This window comes from Peromyscus maniculatus, chromosome 4, assembly GCF_049852395.1.
Source record: "Peromyscus maniculatus bairdii isolate BWxNUB_F1_BW_parent chromosome 4, HU_Pman_BW_mat_3.1, whole genome shotgun sequence".
Taxonomy (NCBI): domain Eukaryota; kingdom Metazoa; phylum Chordata; class Mammalia; order Rodentia; family Cricetidae; genus Peromyscus; species Peromyscus maniculatus.
The window spans coordinates 140,542,802-140,556,761 of NC_134855.1; the positions used below are offsets into that span (position 1 = coordinate 140,542,802).

At 48.1% G+C, this 13,960-nt stretch overlaps 1 protein-coding gene across 2 annotated transcripts in view; it reads right to left on the reverse strand.

The window, feature by feature from the left end:
• Arfgef2 (ARF guanine nucleotide exchange factor 2) overlaps positions 1-13,167 on the reverse strand; it is an 85,746-nt gene extending 72,579 nt beyond the window's left edge. The window contains exon 1 of one of the 2 annotated variants that reach the window (XM_076571137.1): positions 12,879-13,167. In XM_076571137.1, coding sequence (XP_076427252.1) covers positions 12,879-12,999 — 121 coding nt within the window. In that variant the 5' untranslated portion in view covers positions 13,000-13,167. The remainder of the gene's footprint in view (positions 1-12,878) is intronic. The other variant, XM_042276838.2, reaches the window with a different exon arrangement.
• Between the last annotated feature and the right edge of the window lie 793 nt (positions 13,168-13,960).

Sequence of the window (13,960 nt, forward strand, 5' to 3'; positions counted from 1 at the left end):
ACAGTCCGCAGCAGCAGCAGCATGGGGAAACAGGAGGCCTCTCCCAGGAGCTACTGCTACCAGAGAGTTCAAGAAACCTGAGATGGCCAGACAGGGTGGTGCACACCTTTAACTCAGCATTTGGGAGGCAGAGGTAAGTGGATCTCTGTGAATCTGTAGCCAGCCTAGTCTACACAGAGACTTCCAGGACAGCCAGAGCTAGGTACAGAGACCCTGACTCAAAACAAAACAACAAAAAACAAAGCAAGTCTCAGATGCAAATCCCACATTCACAGACTTTTAATTTTCCCTTAAGTGTTAAGAATTAGGAATTGGCTGGGCAGTGGTGGCACACGCCTTTAATCCCGACATTCGGGAGGCAGAGGCAGGCGGATCTCTGTGAGTTTGAGGCCAGCCTGGTCTACAGAGCAAGTTCCAGGATAGGCTCCAAAGTTAAAAGCTATACAGAGAAATCCTGTCTCAAAAAAACAAACAAACAAAAAATTAGGAATTGTTGCACTTCGTAAACTACTTCTGTTGGAAAAACAAAAAACAAAAAACACCCTGAAATCCTGTCCACTGGGCACAAGGGCACAGCATGGCACAGACAGTACAATACCTTCCTAGAAGGAGGAAGCTCCTGAGCCTGCCTACCGTGGGGCAGCTTACACTGGCCATGAGTGTAAAGAGGAAGGCAGGACAGAAGCTAAGATTAGCCAAGAGCTAATCACACAGGCCAGTCAGTGAGCTCGGCCCATCTAGGCAGAGAAGCATCAGCAAATAGGCCACTAAAGCCTTTGTCACAGGCTGGACATGTCCAAGAAACAGCTCTGGTGTCCATAGTTCCAGTTGATTGACGGGCCCCAGATGTATCATAGTTCTGGCTTAGAGTTGGACCCTGGATATACCATAGTTCCAAATGATTGATGGGTCCTAGATATACCACGGTTCCAGATGATTGATGGGCCCTGGGTATACCACAGTTCCAGATGATTGATAGACCCTAGATATACCATAGTTCCAAATGATTGACGGGCCCTGGATATACCATAGTTCCAAATGATTGATGGGCCCTAGATATACCACGGTTCCAGATGATTGATGGGCCCTGAATGTACTATGGTTTCAGCTGAGAGATTGGCCCTGGATATACCATGGTTCAAGTTGAGAGGTGGGCCCTGGATATACTATGGTTCTGACTGAGACAGGCCTTGGATATTCCATACCATGGTTCTGGCTGAGATGAGCTCTGGGTAGATGTAGAGAATGTAACTGTTTTCTCACTAAAAAGAGGGAGAATAAGGAACCAGGGCAAGTGCGGGGTAGAACCTCACTGACAGCCTGTTAGTATGAGATTCAAACACAGCCAAGTTCCCAGCCCGGCATGGACGGACACCTGTCAGCTGAGTGGTACCAGGTGGGTCATCAAACCTCCTGAAGCTTGACTTCCTACTTAAAAACTTCAGATGACAAGCAGCAGCCCCAGACCCCAGAGACTGTAAGAGGACATGGGTGGAGCTAACTGTATGAACAACCCCAGGAAAGAAGTCTTGCCATAATGTGACAGGGACAGAGCAGGCACACAGCAGGTGGCCAGTGTCACTTCTTTAGCTCTTTCTTAAACCAAAAGCCAGTGGGAATGCACTAGTGCCCTGAAAGAAGAGAAGACTCAGGACAGCTGCTGGCCACACTGACCTGGCACTAGCAACAGTGCTGTGTACTCTGCAGCCCTGGGTGGCAGAACAAGGTCCACTCATCAGCCAGTGTGACACATGTGAAGCCCACAGTCCTCTCAGTGAGGACCTCTTAGCAGGCCACCTAATCCAGGGGACACACACCACCCACTTAAGAGGAGGACAGGGAGAGGGGAAGCTGGGGGGACTCACCCTTGCACTTCACTACTCCATATGCTAATAGCACTGCACTCCTGCCAAGGTGGCAGCTAGCAGCAATAAACGAGCAGGTTGCAAAGAGGAGAGAGAGGCCTGGGCTAGGGCAGCTGCAGCTAGAAAGTCACAGATTTCCCCGGAGATCCTCTCTGGGTGTTGCCATTACCTACGGAAACAACACCCCCATTCGCCAGAAACCTGGCAGCAGCTCACCCTCTCCTTCCCTACAGTGACATCACAACCCTCACATCCAACCCTGCCCAACAAGGCCATCATAGGCCAATGTCCTCAGACCCCCAGAGCACCTCTTCTAACAGGACAGCCACATATCCCTGCTATCTTATCAGCCCTGTCCCCCTTCAAGTGTCTCTCAACCACCTGCTCCTCCATCCCAAATCCACCTACAATGGCTGGTCACACTCTGACTCTTGGCCCTGTATGGAACTGGGCCACGTGCAGCTCCTTGCTAGTCTCTGTGCATGACCCCCTCTCCTTTCAGCTAGTCCTACTCAAATGCTCCCAAAGGACTTTCCTCTGTCCTGCAGCCCTTCCCATGACTGACTTGAGCATTCATTTTCACATTTTCCAGGTGGACCCTTCAGCAGGACTGCTGTCAGAACGAGAGGCACTCAGCAGCCATGACTTCTGACCTCTGGTCTCAATTTCCGGCACAATCCCATCCTCTGGTGACCTGTCTCCACCTCTGCAGACATCCAACAACAGGCAGGTCTAAGATGTTGCCATCCCCAGCCTCATAGCAAGCCTGAATACCAATAGTATGTTCCTCCCATCCTATTCCTGCACCATGAGGACCATACTTTGTTCTCAGTCTCTCCCACTAACTGGCATCATAACATCCTTCCCTCACAGCTGGTGTAGCAGCCTCTCCTTCACAGAGAAGTCAGAAGTTATCACAAGGAGACTCCCTCAACTTCCTGTTAGCAAGCCTACAAAGGGACCTGCCTGTGCCTACCCTCTGATCCTCTTGTGTGGGGGGAGGGGACATGGGGGGAACCCATGCCTACCTACTTGCTTGGGGACTTCATCTTCTCAGGACTAGTTACTCTGACCATTTCTCACCATAAGGCTCCTGTCACCACCACACTTAACTGCCTTACTGTTCTGCTTCAGACTTTTCCCTTTGCTCTCTCCCTCTCCATAGCTCTTCTCCACACAGCCACCGGATGGGCTATCCTAGAGTGTGTGACAGTTAAAACTGTCAACCTGACAGGATCTAGAATCACCTAGTAGACAAGCCTCTGGCCATGCTTGTGAGAGACTGCCTACATTAGGTTGCTGAGGTAGGAGGACCCACTTAACTGTGGGCAGCACCTTTCTACAGACTGGAGTCCTGGGTGGAGAAGAGAGAGAGAGAGAGGAAGCTGAGTATCAGCAGCCACTGCTCACTGCTCCCTGAATGCAGACATGTGATCAGGGCCTCAAGCTCCTGAAACAATCAATGCACGGTCCATCAAACTGTGAACGGAAACGAACTCTTCCTTCCAGAAGCTGCTTGCTGCAGCGAGGAGGTAAGCCATGTGGGAAGTGGCTCACAGAGTGCAGCCAATGGCTCTCATTTGCTCACCTCTCTCCCACAGCTTGAGGGAAGTGCAGAATCCTTATGGCTACCAAGCCTCTATGATCTAAGCCCAGTCAACCCTTGGTCTCCCCATCCACAACCCTGGATGGCATCCTCCACCCCCACTATATCCCATGGCTCCCTTCAGTCCCAGGCTCACATGTCACCGCTCTAAAGAGGTCTTTGAGCATCATTAACAACTGCCACCTGGTACCACCCTACTCTGCATCTCCCTAACCCTTTACCTGTCACTCTGCTTTCCTCTTCTCATCTTCCTCAGGGTACTGACCACCCTTGACACACTATGTGTCCTGTACCCCTGCTTCCCCATCAGAGCAGAAACCCCACGGCAAGCCGCCGTCTGCAGTGCCCAAGAGAACGTACAGCAGACAGAAGCAGGCACTGTGTGTGCTCAACACCTGTGTAAATTTAACCTCTCCCTCAGTGGATCCTTTTCAATGACATTTAGAAAATTCCAAGTGTCTTCCACCTTAAAGAAAGAAAACTAAAGCTGTGCATGGCAGCACGCCTATAATCCCAGCATTCGGGAGGCCGAGGAAGAACTGTCACCAGTACCAGGCCAACCACCACTCCAACAGCAAGACTGCTTCAAAACCAAAGAAAGAAAAACCTTGCAGGGGCCACACACCCCTCCTCCTGAAAGCAACCTAAACACAGCCTGCACTCACTGGTTGTCTCCTCACCTCCTATTTTCACTTCTGACCATGCCAGTGTGGATTTCACCTGCAGCACTCCCCGCAAACCACTCAAGAGGCCATCGGTGACCACGTCTCCTGACTGATAGCCATGCTTCCAGTCCCCACCTGACTGGCCTCCCTCAGCACCTGACTTACCAAGCCCATGCTCCCAGAATTTTTCTCTGCATCTGCCCTGTGCTTCTCACCTGTCTCTGCTCTAGCTCCCTCTGCATACTCCACCTCCTCTGCCCAGGAAGGAAGAGCTGGAGGTCCTCATGACAGGCCTCACCCACAGATTCCAGAGGGTGTGACTTTGGCTGCATCAGAGCACAGTCCTTGTTTGTTTTGCTCCTCTGGCATCATGATCCCAGCTGTGACACCCAAGACATCCCTCTGAAGGAGAGTCAGATTGGTCTGGATAACAGACAAAAACAAAACAAATAGCAACAGATATGCACGGACAGCTCCCTAGCCCTGAGGGGAAAGCTTCTGCATCCCACCACAGAAAGCCTGTTCTCCCCACTAACCGTAAAACCTAGAATGCCACACTAACCAAAACTACCCTGGCAGGAAGAGTCCAAGAGTGAATGAGCAAATATAAAACTATTTTCTAAGATAACCTCACTGGAAAGAAAGCCAAGCAGTCTCCTCCTGGTGGGTCCCTTGCGCCCGCAGAGGGCCGTGATAAGGAAACCCAGCTCCGAGCTATTCAAGACTCCGCATCTTGGGATGAAGCACACGTTTTCACAGGCCTGCTGTCTGCCCCGGCACTGCTTTCACCCTCCCAAGATTTACAAGTACACAGCATGCGTCTGGATTCATTTGCTCAGCCAGTCAGTCCTGAGCTCCACAGACCAACTCAGTGGCAGAAGTGAGCACCAGGTCCTCTTCCTTGGCCACACAAGCTTGAGAAGCAATAGGGTCATCACCCGTTCCAGCCTGTGCCCCTGCTCACGGCACTAGTGGTGCTAGCTCACTCAAGCCGGGTCAGTAGATATTCTCATCATCTCAGAAACAAGGCACCAAGAAGCTAGATTAGTTACTCTGGGCCATAGGACTATAGGCAAAGGGTCAGCCTTTCTCACCAATCATGATATACATGTCAATTACCAACACAACACAATGTTGAGCGGCTGCTGCTGTAAGGTGAGCTCCCTCCTGGAAACACTACAAAACTTTTCAACAAAGAGGAATCTGCAGGAAGCTGGAGAAATGGCTCAGTACTTAAGAGCATGGTCTGCTTCTGCAGAGGACCTGAGGTTGGTTCCCAGCACCCATGACAAGCACCTGTAACTCTTCTTCCAGGGTATCTAGCTGGTATCCTCTTCTAACTTTCACGGGTACTTATACACATGCATGTGCAAACACACTAAAAACAAATCTATTTTTAAAAATGGAGATTTGTGGAGTACTACTCAGCAGAGAAAAACAATGAAAGCATGAAATTTGCAGGCAAATGGATGGAACTAGAAAAAAATCATCCTGAGTGAGGTAACCCAAACCCAGAAAGACAGTCATGGTATGTACTCACTCATAAGTGGATTCTAGATATAAAATTAAAGAACAATCAGACCACAACCCATAGAACCGTGGAGGCTATATATATAGCATGGAAGTCCCTAGGATGACTGTGGCTTATAATAAATTTCGGTTTTACTCAATTATTGAAAAAAAAAATAGCCAAACGAATGGAAACACATGAACTATGAACCAAAGGCTGAGGGGCCCCCAGCTGGATCAGGCCCTCTGAATAGGTGAGACAGTTGATTGGCTTGATCTGTTTGGGAGGCAACTAGGCAGTGGGACCGAGTCCTGTGCTCATTGCATGAGTTGGCTGTTTGAAACCTGGAACTTATGCAGGGACACTTGGCTCAGTCTGGGAGGAAGGGACTGGACCTCCCTGGACTGAGTCTACCAGGTTGATCACAGTCCTCAGGGGAGGCTTTGCCCTGGAGGAGGTGGGAATGGGAGGTGGGCTGGGGGTAAAGGGAGGGGGTGGGAGGAGGGAGAACAGGGGAACCCGTGGCTGATATGTAGAACTGAATGGTATTGTAAAATAAAATAAAAGGAAAAAAATGGAGATTTGTATTTTTTAAGTTATTTTATTATTTTGTGTGTATGGGTGTTTTGCCTGCATGCCTGTGCATCATGTGTATGCAAGGTCCTGAGAAGCCAGACAGCGTGTTGGATCCCCTGGGACTGGAGTTACAAATGGCTGTGAGCCACCATGTAGGTGTTGGGGGTCAAACCCAGGTCCTCTTATAGTCTGTGGTCTTAACCAATGAGCCATCAATCCAATCCCTATTGTTTTGTTTTTTTAATCTTGTTTTTTTTGTTTTGTTTTTTTTTTTAAGTTTTTTTTTTGTTTTGTTTTTCAAGATAGGGTTCCTCTGTATAGCCCTGGCTATCCTAGAACTTGCTCTGTAGACTAGACTAGCCACAGTCTGCCTGTCTCCTGAGTGTTAGGATTAAGGGCATGCACTGCCTAGCTTGGTTTTTTGTTTGTTTGTTCTAAAAATATTTATTTATTTATTTATTTATTTATTTATTTATTTATTTATTTACTTACTTACTTACTTACTTACTTACTATGTGTACAGTGTTTTGCCTGCATGCCGGAAGAGGGAACTGGATCTCACTACAGATGGTTATGAGCTACATGTGGTTGCTGGGAATTGAACTCAGGACCTCTGGAGGAGCAGCCAGTGCTCTTAACCCCTGAGCCATCTCTCCAGCCCTGTTTGTTTTAAAGAGCAATCTGCAGAGGTCATGAGTCTTGCCTGTTCAGTTTTTGGCTTTTCAAGACAAGGTTTCTCTGTGTAGCCTTGGCTGTCCTGGAACTCTCTGTAGACAGGCTGGACTCAAACTCAAAGATCCACCTCCCTCTAACACCCAAGTACCGGGACTAAAGAGATGCACCACCACCGCCAAGCTTCCAGTTCAGTTTTTATTAAGTGTATCGCTTGCAAACAAAATTCCTAATACAAACACCAGAATTTGCTAAAATTGAAGACTTTATTCTGGACAGTATTGCAATTAATGACTCTATTTATTTTTGGATTTTGAGATAAAAGTTTTGCCATAGAACCTTGGCTGGTGCAGAACTTACTCTGTAAATCAAGTTGGCCTCAAACTACAGCAATCTCTTGTCTGGCTCTTGAGTTTTGGAATTACATGTGTATACCCCGATGCCTAATCAAATGTGTCATTTCCGAGACAGAATCTCAATAGATAGCAGAGCATGGCTTCCAAATCATGATCTTCCTGCCTCAGGTTCCAGAATGCTGAGATTACAGGTATGTACCATATTGGGCAAGTAGCAGTATTTTTAACATTTTTCAAATTTCACACTTAAGGTTCTTCCTAACAGTGACAAGACATTTTTGTTTTGAGGGATTTTTGTGCTGTGAATAGGACTTCACACATGCTAGACAAACACTCTGAACTGAACAAACTCTCTAGGCCTAAATGCTAACTATTCATGCACAACTAGGGCTTATAAATACATCTTGTAACTGTCTCTCTTCTGAATAACATTTAAACAAGCTCAACCAAAAAACCAACAAACCCCACCCATGAGCCAGCCACCTCTTCATCCTCTCACAGTACAGCTAAACCTGGAGACAGCCCTGCTTGTGCTTACGATGTCCCCACCTCCACCCACACCTCCTTTCGCCTGCAGTGTGCCACTCAAATAGCTCAGTGGCCACCATGACCCACAAGGCTCTAAACTCCGCTATCAAGCAGAGAGAGCAGCATGCTGAGACTGGACTTCATCCTCCACAGGTTAGATAAAGGGCAGTTGCAGCCTCCTTTCCTACCCACTCTACAATTGTGGGCAAACTACTCTCCTTTGTTTCCCACTGCATGGGTACCCCAAGACAGTCACCACTCCAGGACCTGTAGGACAGAGCTCAGTGTTGCTAATGCAGACATCAAGAATCAGAAAAAGCTAGCTCAGTGTTCATATGAAACCACCTCCCAGCAAAACAAAGAGTAAAATGCTGCAGAAAGAAACGATCATTTGTTGGACAGTGATGGTGAACATCTTTAATCCCAGCACTCAGGAGGCAGAGGTAGGCAGATCTCTGTGAGGCCAGACTGGTCTACAGAGCAAGTTATAGGACAGCCAGAACTACACAGAGAAACCCTGTCTCGAAAAAACAAAAACAAACACAAAAAAGAAAAACAATCTTTTTGACCATAGCTTTCAAACGGATCTTAGAGTTAAGCTATAGAAAACAATTTCTTCACTGAAATGTCACCAGAGTGTAAAACTGTTTTCAAATACATGTAACTACAGAATCAGTTTTATATGAAAAATAGATACATGTTTGTTCTTAGATTTTTATGATGACTGAGCATGACAGCAATTACAGAACACTTTGACCCTTTCATAGTACTTTCTGCATATTAAATTATTAAATACTCTATCTCATAGAGAGAGAGAGAGAGAGAGAGAGAGAGAGAGAGAGAGAGAGAGAGAAGAGAGAGGATCATTAGATGATCCAGTTAAACTGTAGACAAATCTTTCCATATTTAATTTAAAAACACTTAAGATTTTTTTTTTTTGGTCAAGTTTCCAAACTCCATACAATTTAAGAACAGAAATATAAAGAGGCATCACTGAGAAAGATGGGCCTTAAGTAAGACAATTATAAAAGGAAGATTTTAAGTATGGAATCAAATTCCCCAATTGAGGATTGAAAGGTTGGAGATTATTAATGCAAATCCAGGCTTCATTGAAGGAGCGAGAGCAACAGTGTCTTTGGGTGAAGAATACTCTTTCTCCTGATAGAGTTAGAAGGACACCACCATCTATCTGTACATTGATATTTAGAGAGATGAGTCACTGAGGTCACTCCTGTTCCACCCTGATCATCCCCGCTTTTACAAGATACAACTCCTGTCTTCACTGCACTTAGCAAGTCAGCGCTGTAACAAGCACAGCCTTTCTGTCATGTAATCACATTTTTTAGAAAGGATTTATTTATTTTTATTTTATTTGAATGAGTGTTTGTCTACACGTGCATATATATATACACCATGTGTATGTTTAATGCCCACAGAGGCGAGAAGAGGGTGTTAGATTCCTTGGTACTGGAGTTATAGACTGTTGTGAGCCACCATGTATGTACTGGGAATAGAACCCAGGTCTTCTGCAAAGGCAGTACCACTCCTAACAATCCTAACTGCTAAAGCCAACTCTCTAGTCCCATAATTACACTCTTATTTATTTTATCTACAAACCAAGCAAATCAGTAAGTAACTCCTAAAAGACCTAACCAAGGTTAAAAGCACCAAATTAGGGTGCTTACAGACTCTGTGGTAACAATCATGGCAGCAAGCATCTGCTGAGGGCCCAACTAACTTCATCTTTTTTTTTTTTTTTTTTTTTTTTTTTGAGACAAGGTTTCTCTATGTAGCTTTGGTGCCTGTCCTGGATCTCGCTCTGCAGAACAGGCTGGCCTCGAACTCACAGAGATCCGCCTGGCTCTGCCTCCCAAGTGCTGGGATTAAAGGCGTGCACCACCACCACCACCACCACCACCACCACCACCACCACCACCTCGTCTAACTTCATCTTAACAGTAACCCTGACAAACATGTAAAATTAAGTATAAACACAGCAAGTAAAGGCAGGTGATTTGAACCCAGAAGGTCTTGAATCCCAAAAGGCTCAGAGCTTCTCAGACATGAGCTACAGCCCTGAAGCCCTAACACCGCCCCCCCCCCCATTCCCCCCACTCTGCTGTAACTGGCAGAAACCTGTCACAGAAACAGTTCCTGGTAAGGACTCTTTATCATCCAAGCACTTCAGCTTTCATTGGTCACTTACAGTTCTTACCATAATTAATGACAATCTACACATTATCTTTAAAACACATTATACTTTTGGGGGTTGGAGAGAGAGTTCTGTGGTTAAGAGCACTGCCTGTTCTTCCAGAGGACCAAGGTTTCAATTCCCAGCACCCACATGGTGGCTCACAACTATCTGTTCTTTAACTCCAGTTCTAAGGGATCCAACACCCTCACACAGACATATAAACAAGCAAAACATCAATGCATATAAAATAAAAATAAATCATTAGAAAAAAAAGCAAAGCAAGAGAAAAAAATCCTGCTTTAAAAAAATAAATAATAAATAAAACACATTATACTTTTTACCCACTTCCTCGCTTCATCCATTTTTCCTTATTTCTTCCTCTTTTTTGTGCATATATGTGGTACACATTCATGGTATGCATGGTCACGTGTGTACTCATGTGTGCATGTGTGTCTACGCCTGTGTGCACGGAGGCCCAAAGCTGAGGTTGGATGTCTTTCTTGATCACTCTCCACGGAACCAGGCAGTGTCTCCCACTGAACCAGAGCTTTCAGCTAGCTAGCTAACCAGCTTGCCCCAAGCACCCTCTAGCTCCACCTCCCAAGTGCTTGTGCTATAGGCAGCCACGGCACTTGACTGGCTTGTCTGTACGTGGGTTCTGAGAGCTGGTCCTCACACTCATGCTGAACACATTTCTCTTCTTAAGTGGGATTACTCAGACCCAAGACAAGGCCTTGAGATACAGAGTGAAGGAACACCACGTACTCTGTGATGTTTTTACTGTTCAGAAATAAAAGCAAGTCTTTTCACTAACTATGTACACGGCTATTCTCTTAAATGATGGCTCCCTTAAACCAGGCCTGTGTGAGCTCCCTAATCCCTGGTAACAACAAGCCATCCCTCCAATTTCACATAACCTAGAGTCAAGTTACTTCCTGTTGAGGCCATTTCTTACATCCATGTGTGTATGTAGTGCGCATGCATGTATGCATGCCCACATATGGACACACACGTACAATAATTCAAATGTGCATTTCTACAGAGTTGGAAAATTCTGAACTTCTCAAAAAAAACATGATCCAAGAATATCTAATAATCTGTCAATGTTATGGTCACCCGATAATTTTATAAATAGGTCCTTAGCAATGTGGTATTTAATGTTAAAATTTCTGAACAATAAATGGCAAGAATGGAGTGCAGGCAGTTTCAACCTGAGGCTCATGCCTAACTCACAAGCTGCTTTTCTAATGCTTACCCTACATTCCTGATAAAACAAAACCCAACTCTCAGCCCTGGTTTTCAAAACAGAAAAGATTTAAAACTTTAGGTCTCAGTAAATCCCTTCCACAGACCCCAAATTTCGTAAGATTAGCTGCTTCTGGATTACACAGGCAGCCAGCACCTCCTACCAACAACACTTTATGGCACTACGGGTTCTCAAATGCTTCCCACGCACGGCCTGGACCTTCCACAGGGAAGTGCAAAGCTCACAAGTCCATTCCGAGGTCTCAAGTGAACTCTCTCCTTGTACCAAATGGAGAAATGTGACTGTAACAGAAAATCTGCCTTTCTATTTATTCAATTTGTTAGGAAAACAGTCCCTCTAAAAAGATCCCAACAGGGGACCAGGCAGTGACTGTGCATGCCTTTAATCCCAGCACTCCTGGGGCAGAAGCAAGCGGGTCTCTGTGAGTTGGAGACCAGCCTGGTCTACAGAGCGAGATCCAGGACAGCCAAGGCTGTTACACGAAGAAACCCTGTCTCTAAAAACCAAAAAAAAAAAAAAAAAGGATCCCAACATGGAATTGCATAGGCATTAGGGTGGTGAATTAGCAGGAAGACAGATTTGGCCAAATGTTCTGGTGCTCCCCCGCCCACAACTTTTTCCTCTTGAAACTCCACATGGTAGACACATCTTGCCTTTCAGAACCGGGCTCTAACGTCACGTTCTCAGGAAGGACTACTTTCCTAATCATCCGATCTAAAGCCGACCTCGGGTCCTCGGTATCACTCCTTACTCTTTTATTCTCACAGCAGTATTTATTAGTATTGTTTGATCTGCTCTACCAGAATGTAAGGTCTACAGAAGTAAGCAAGGACTCCATTTCTCCTTCACGGCCATGTCCTCAGTGCCTGGTACACCAGCACTTGATAAGTACCTAAAAGCTAGGAGACTGATGTTGGCGTCAACTACCAAGCTTTTACCTAGTTAGAAGCCAGAGACGTCTCTCTTTCCATAATCCATGGATCCATTCAACAAGCAAATATTTACCGAGTAACTACTGTGTGCCAAGCACTGTCATGGGTGCACAGGGTACCGCATTGAACAAATCAGACAAGTATCTTTGCTGGGCAGAACCTTTATTTTAGGGACCCGCCCTAAAATGAATAGATGTCTTGCACACTGTCCAATGCCTGGAACACAGATCACCCTACATGCCTTCGAGGCGAAGAGCTCTCAGAGCCCAAGTGTTCTCCAGTGGGACATTTCCAAACCAAGCCTCTGGGGTTCCTCAGCACCACCTGGGCAGCTCTGTCACCTGCTCTGCTCGCTTACGTGGGAGAACCCCAACCAGAACAGTCCAGGTAAAGGGAAAACTTAAAGAGCAAAGGCTTCTGAAGACTTGAGATGGTTGAGGGGAGGAACCAGGAAACGGGACAAGAAGTCGTGGCAAGGCCCTAGGCAAGGAGGCTGGAGAACCAGCTCTGGCTGTCACCAAGTTGCTAGGTGACCTTGGGCCAGTCCCGGCCGCCCCAACAGCAGCTCCCCCGGGGGCAGGAGGCGGAAGGAGCCGGGAGAATGGGACTCGGGTTGGGGGAAGCAGAGGCCAGGAGGCCCGGGGGCCCGGGGGGTAACGGCCGGCCTTGGGAGGCCGGCGCGGGCCAGGCCGGGGCGGCTCACTCACCGAGCGCCACCTGGCAGGCCCTACGCAGCTGGGAGTGCTGGGGCCGCTTCACCTCCTTGTCAGCTAGGATCTTCTCCAGGGCCCGGGACACGAACATGCTCTTGGTCTGGCTTTCCTGCATGGCCCCGGCCGGCGGGGGCGGCGGCCCCGCGAGCCGGCGGCGCGAGCGAGCAGGGGAGCGAGGCTGAGGGGTCAGGCGTCCCGGCCGGCACCGGCCGCGTCCGTGCGCGCCGCCCTGTCAGGAAGAGACGCCCCGGCCCCACGGCGCCGCCATGTTGGAGCGCGTCACGTGACCACGTGACTGGTGGTGCCGCTACGTCTGCTGTGCGTCGGTCGGTCGACCCTGTGGCCCCAAGGGCGGGGGCCAGCCCGGGGGCGGGGCCAGGGGTGAGGGTGGGACCCCGTGGGGGCGTGGTGAGAGGGGGCCTGCGGGGGCGGGGCTGTGGTGGGCGTGGTCTGTGTGGTTGGGGCGGGGCCTACACAGGTTGGGCGGGGTTGATGCCCGGCCTTGGGATGGGGGGCCATATATAAGGGGGATAGAGGGCCAGGTAGGGCGAGTGATGGTCACAGGCGAAGGCTATGAGGGAGAAGAAAAAGGAGGTGAGAGGCTGGAGAAGTGGGCAGCCCTGAAGGGAGAGGAGGGAAGGTGCAGGTGACAGGTGACAGGTGGTAGGAAGAGAGGTGAGGAGCTGGAGCATGAGACAGAAGAGCTGAGAAAAGAGAAAGAGGGAGGGGGTAAAAGGTGGGAAAAAGGAATTAGTGATAATGAGCACGAGGAGAAGGCAGAGGGGAGGGGAAGGAACGAGACAGGTGACAGAGAGTAGGGGCCGTGAAGAGCCGGGAGACTGCGGATAGGAAGATGGTGAGGAGGGGGATCCAGGAAGGGCAGAGGAAACGTGAGAGGAAAGAGGAGGCTCAGGGAAGTGAGAACCAGGGAGGAAGTGAGAACCAGGGCTGAGGATGAAGCCAGGAGGTGAGGGTATGAGAGGAGGCCGGGGAGAGGGGCCGGGCAGAGCCAGGGGAACGGAAAAGAAGGCAGGGAGAGAAAGTGGAGAAAGATGGGACTAGAGGAGATGAAGGAG